The 5,959-nt window shown below is 26.3% G+C and overlaps 2 protein-coding genes across 2 annotated transcripts in view; both read right to left on the bottom strand.

Annotated features, from left to right (window-relative positions):
• The window catches only part of LOC105621961, a 29,649-nt gene extending 27,667 nt beyond the window's left edge, over window positions 1-1,982 (bottom strand). The window contains exon 1 of the mRNA XM_012203395.1: window positions 1,906-1,982. The gene's annotated coding sequence lies outside the window, so the exon portion shown is untranslated. The remainder of the gene's footprint in view (window positions 1-1,905) is intronic.
• Window positions 1,983-2,527: 545 nt separating this feature from the next.
• On the bottom strand, window positions 2,528-5,711 carry LOC105621918 (superoxide dismutase [Cu-Zn]). Its single transcript, XM_012203354.1, has 4 exons — window positions 5,482-5,711; window positions 4,982-5,078; window positions 3,244-3,431; window positions 2,528-2,837 (listed from the first exon to the last, which is right to left on the bottom strand). Exons 1-4 carry the CDS (start codon window positions 5,548-5,550, stop codon window positions 2,730-2,732), a joined length of 462 nt encoding a protein of 153 aa, XP_012058744.1. The 5' UTR covers window positions 5,551-5,711; the 3' UTR covers window positions 2,528-2,729.
• Between the last annotated feature and the right edge of the window lie 248 nt (window positions 5,712-5,959).

Consider the following 5,959-nt stretch of genomic DNA (forward strand, 5'->3'; position numbering starts at 1 on the left):
TATATATATATATATATATATATATATAGAGAGAGAGAGAGAGAGAGAGAGAGAGAGAATGTCTCATAATTCATCCAACGCTTGTGGGCAGATAGAGTGTGTGTGTGTGTGTGAAATTAGCCTCCCTTTTTTTGAAAATTAAAATTTTGACAATTGTTCCAGATTATTCTTTGTTCTATATTGTTTCAAAGCAATATCTTATTCCAAATCGTTCTCCAATAAAATAAAAAAAACGATTTTTTTTACTAGATCCCCTTTTTAGAAAAATCAAATAATTTTTTCTCTATAGATTGTTCTAGTTGTTTTAAATATGACGTATGACGAACGGAAATAGCAGAAAATAAAAAATTTCTTATCTCCTTTTTTTAATAATCGAACAATTCATGATTGCTATAGATTGTTCTATAGCGTAAGTCAAATGGAATTAAAAAAAATAAAAAAAACATTTTTCAAACGAACGCTCCGACCAAAAATAAAGGTACACTCTCCTTATTTTAACGTAGAATTTTATATTTTCAGTTGTCCTATAAAAGATAATTCTGCAGTATGTTTCTAGAACCACTACCGATTTTTCCAAAAATTGAAAAAACTGATTTTATTTTTCTCGATTTTTATTCAACTTACGGAATTGTCCTTTTAGAACAACTAAAACAATTTATGGCGATAATGAATTGTTCGATTATTAAAAAAAGGGGTGCCGGATAAGAAATTTTTTATTTTCTTTATTTCCGTTCGTCATACGAAATTGTCCTTTTGGAACAATATTTGGAACAACTAGAACAATCTATAGCGAGAAGAAATTATTTGATTTTTCAAAAAAGAGGGAGTAGCAAAAAATTTTTTTTTTTCATTTTATTGGAAAACGATTTGGAATAAGATAATATCGCTTTGGAACAATAGAACAAATTCAGAATAATCTGGAACAATTGTCAAAATTTTAATTTTCAAAAAAGGGAGGCTAACTTTACACATATCAGATAGAGCGACTACACTGAGTCGAAAAGTCCTCTACTATTTTGCAATTTTCGTAATATTTAACAAGATATTTTTTACTAAAAATTGCTGAATATTTTTAATAAATATTTTATTTAAATATTATGAACTTTACAGAAAAACAGTAAGAGAAAAATTATTATTTATTTTCTTCGTAAAGTTCTGAGAATTTTTTCAGAATTTTAAAATAATTTTTTAATACGTATTTTTTCATGTTGGTAAAAATAAGAAAATGCAGTATTAAAAAGATCATAAAAAATTCTTAAAAAATTTGTAGAGTTCTATGAAGAGAAAATAAATAATTTTTGTCTCCTGCTGTTTTTTTGCAAAGTTGAGAAAAAATAATTGAAAGCTGATATTCAAGCAATTTTTAGTAATTAATATCTTGTTAACTATTGCGAAAGTTGCGAAATGGTAGAGGACTTTTTGTCCCAGTTTAGTCCGCTCTACCTGCTCATGCATTGTCAGATCACTTTGTCGGGACACTCTGTATGTATGTATATATATATATATGATTTGTTTAAAGATATATATATATATATATATATATCTTTAAACAAATCATAATGCATATATATATATATATATCTTTAAACAAATCATAATGCAATATATGACTTTGTATATGTAAAACAATTTGTCTTTCTTTTAAAATATCGTAATTTAAAAAATGTAAAAACAAAACTAATGCATTTACGCATTAAAAAATAAAAACTGAGAATTAGCAAAACGATTTGTAAATAAAAATTGTAAACTTTCTATACGAATCAGAGTATTGCAATTTTTTGCTGTCATCTCTTTCTCTCTCTCGCTCTCTCTATTTATTTATTCTAAATTCATTAAAATTCATTCTATTTCACTTATATTTAGACAAATGTTTCAAACAATATCGAAACTAAATTAAATTTATACCTCTCATCTTCAGTTTCCTCATTTTCAGAGCTGCTGTAATCATAGTAATTGTCAAAGACACTAATTCTTGGTTCGTTTTCTCGGTTTATTTGCATACTTGTGAATTTCGTGACAGCTTACGATCGCGACAACCAAATTAATATATGCCTATTGAACGGTATAATTTTTAGATGCGTCATCGATTGACAAAATATTATCATCGGTACCATGATAAGATTAGATAAGATATAATTGGAACCAATTCAAAAAATGGAATATCGACATCTTTCCAGATACACTTGCCATTTAAATATACTGTAGTTATATTATGGCGTTCAACTAAGTTGTTTAACAAGCTTCGGTATAAATTTTCAGGAACGAGAATATTTAATGTATATTATAGATGAAGCAGAATGTATATTTTTATAATGTATATTATAGAGCAGAATATATATTTAATAATATATATTTAATCTATATTATAGATGAAATTGCATATATATTTTTATAACGTATATTATAGACGGCAGAATATTATATATTTTATAAATATATTTATATATATTTTTTATATATTTTTTATATATATATTTTTTATAAATATATTTTTTATAAATATTTATACGGAAGAATATGCTGGATATATATTTTGTTCTGTATATATATTTTTCTATTTAGTTTTATAAGCAACATACATAAATCCATATTTTAACATTAATGTTATCATTATCATTAATGTTAACTTCTAAGAACAAAACTTTCATCATATTATATTGGAAAAGTAACACTTGCATGACATGACTACATATTGGAAACCAAGTAATAAGAAAATAGCATATATATGTTTACTTTGTGATGCCAATAACACCGCAAGCAAGACGAGCACCAGCATTGCCAGTAGTTTTTGATAACTCATGACCACCCTGGCCCAAATCATCAGGATCAGCATGAACCTGAAATATGAGAAAAATAAATAAGTTTTTAATAATGTATGAAATAAATACAAAAAGAAACAAAAATAAATTAACAATTCTTTAACCATATGATTTTACAATCAAATATGAATTATATATATATGTGCAGATGTCTTTGATAAAATCAGCATTTTAATTTTAACACACTAATATACTTAGGTATATAACATATAAATATAAATATACTTAAAATATACTAAATATATAACGTCTCTTATAACATATTTTTGAAAATATACAAATTATATTAACTTTTAAAACCATTACTAATCTTAAAGAGTAAGAATCTCATTAAAATGAATTAATGGATTAAAATCTGATAAAGGACAAATTAAACGAGACTTATAAATCTAATATATATCTTAGACTTATATATCTAATATACCACAAGAGTTCGTCCGATGACACTATGCGCTCCACTGAGTTGAATCATAGCATCGGTGATATTAACTTTTGCAACACCATCAGTACCAGCTTCCACGTTTCCTAAATCTCCAACATGACGTACACTGTCATTTGGACCACCATGATCTTTTCCTAGCGGATTGAAATGAGCGCCTGCACTCGTGCAACCTGTAAAAATAGAAAAGATAAAGATCTGCTTAAGATTTTTAATTTATTCTTAAAAATAGTACAATAAAAAAATAGTTTTAATTTACGCCATTTTTTTAAATTTCTAATTATACATTCATTCACACAAGAAATAGACTTTTTTTCTATTCAAAGAGAGACAAGAATATTTTAATATACAATATATATAAATTGTTAAAATAAAATATTTAAATATTCAATTATCACTTAAATAAACAATTAAAAATACTGATCTCTTGAAAAATACTGAAAATACAAATTAAATTTGAGTAATGTACGATATAATATTTTCATTACTCAATATTATAAATAAAAGTTAACTTCAGGTCAAAGTTTTTTAAATGATTAAATAAATGTATTTTAAAACGGCAGTAAAAATTTGGAAATTATAATAAGAAAAATATCAAAAAAAGTTAACTTGAAACTTAGGCTCCTGCTGATTCATTGCAGCCATCTTAGATGATGACATAAAAATAGATTGTGACATAAAAAATGAGAAAAATAATATATAAAGAAAATTCTTAAAAACACTAAATTAAAATATATTTTTAAATAAAACAACATTTACTATAGATAGAATAGATTTGTAAAATATACTGAAATCTTCCAATCTTCTTGTATTACGATAATCTATAAATAACCATATATTATTGAAATTAAATTACGTTTACTCAGATAACGATATAACAAGCTACATATGACAGCTGTCGAATTGATATAAATATGACTTTATTCTATTACGAATTATGAGGAGTTTTCAGTTGATTTTACGAGTGTACTCTAATCAAATGCAAACATTGTTTTATTGAAAAATATTTCCATTTTGATATCTACTTTTTGCAAAAATTTTCAATATATATTTTCTCATTTCTGATGTCATCTATCTAAACATCCATATTCAGAAGATAAAAACTTACAACTAAAAAGAAATACTACACAAGAAATAAACAAATACTAAGACATCATATATGTCCACTGTTCACTCTGGCTCCTGCGGCAAGTAAATAAATATTTGCTTTTCTTAGCTGAGACCATTCTTCAGAGCTATATCAGATATTCTTTCTTAACTAACTCGTTATCAACTTTATCAAAGTCACAAATAAGACAAGTTTGATAAAAACGATACAATTTCAAACTTTTATAAATTCTGGGAAATTTTATCATAATTTTGAATGACAAACCAACAAATTTTTGTTGAGAAAAATTACAGATTCAAAGACATGTAAATTATATATTTTAATTTTTACATTTCCTTTTTTTTTGGCTACTGAACATTTAAAGATAAATTTAAGGAAGCCTTAAATATAAGGTTTGACTATAAATATAGACATTAATGTCTGACTTATGTTATATACAAATAATACAGAAATTTGACCAGTTTGATTAACCAGCAAATGTATTGCGAAATTATTAAGAAAAATTACAAATTCAGAGATGTATAAATTAGATTTCAAATTAATTTTAAATTACGTAATATCTCAGAGATGCTATGTAACATTTGAACATTCTTATCAAATCTGACTCAAATATACCATTGGTGTTGTCGCCAAATTCATGAACGTGAAAACCATGCAGGCCTTTCTGCAAGCCGGAAACTTGTCCAGATACCTTGACCGTATTTGAATCTTCCTATAATGCAAATTGAGCTTTTATTCTAGTAAGAAGAAAAATGCAAGTAAATATTTTCAGAAATCAAAGTATTATTAACAACTATTAAATTGCATAAAATAAAATTTCCTATCCAGAAGAAATGATGTTCTGACAAATTAAAAAATATCATGGAATAATTCAGGCATTATCAATTAAGTAAAAAATATAGGATGTATTAGGATAAACAAAAAATACGATCGTATCATATCATGTAATACATAAAAAAAAAATTTTCATTTTTTTAAGTTTGCAGTTTAAGCAGTTAAGACATTAGCAGATATCTTTTGAAAAAATATAGCGAGATTGAGCTAAAAATTTTCATGAAATTGCCACGCTTATGCAGTGAAGGGATGAAGGAAAATTAGAAAAGAACAGAATTTACCGTTTGTTCAAAATACACGGTCCCTTTAACAGGTTCTCCCTGCAGGACACAGACCGCCTTGATCGTCATTATATCACAAATGTATTCTTAACTATCTATTTAAGCTTGTCCGAATGAATTGTTGACAACGTTGACGACAAACTGCACGATAACTCACGATTTACACGGGAATTAAATAATCAAACTGCTGAATCACGTCGGCTGATACGTAAAACTTGGCGAATTTAAAATGATAACATGGCCGACAAATTCGCCTGATCACTGATCATATGTGTTTTGATCGGGCGTAATTGGTGGAAAAGGGGTGATAGGAGTAAATTTTATCCTTATAACCGATTTTTCACCAATCAGTGCTCGATGTCAAAGTATTTCGGTGTCAGTAGGCTTGTTCTTTTTAGTTAAATTTTTGCACCAGTTCATCTTTCTTCCTCTTCATTCCTCCTGGAAAGAAAAGGAAGAAAGATGAACTGGTGTAAAA

The sequence above is a fragment of the Atta cephalotes genome, assembly GCF_000143395.1.
Source record: "Atta cephalotes unplaced genomic scaffold scaffold00038, whole genome shotgun sequence".
Classification (NCBI taxonomy): domain Eukaryota; kingdom Metazoa; phylum Arthropoda; class Insecta; order Hymenoptera; family Formicidae; genus Atta; species Atta cephalotes.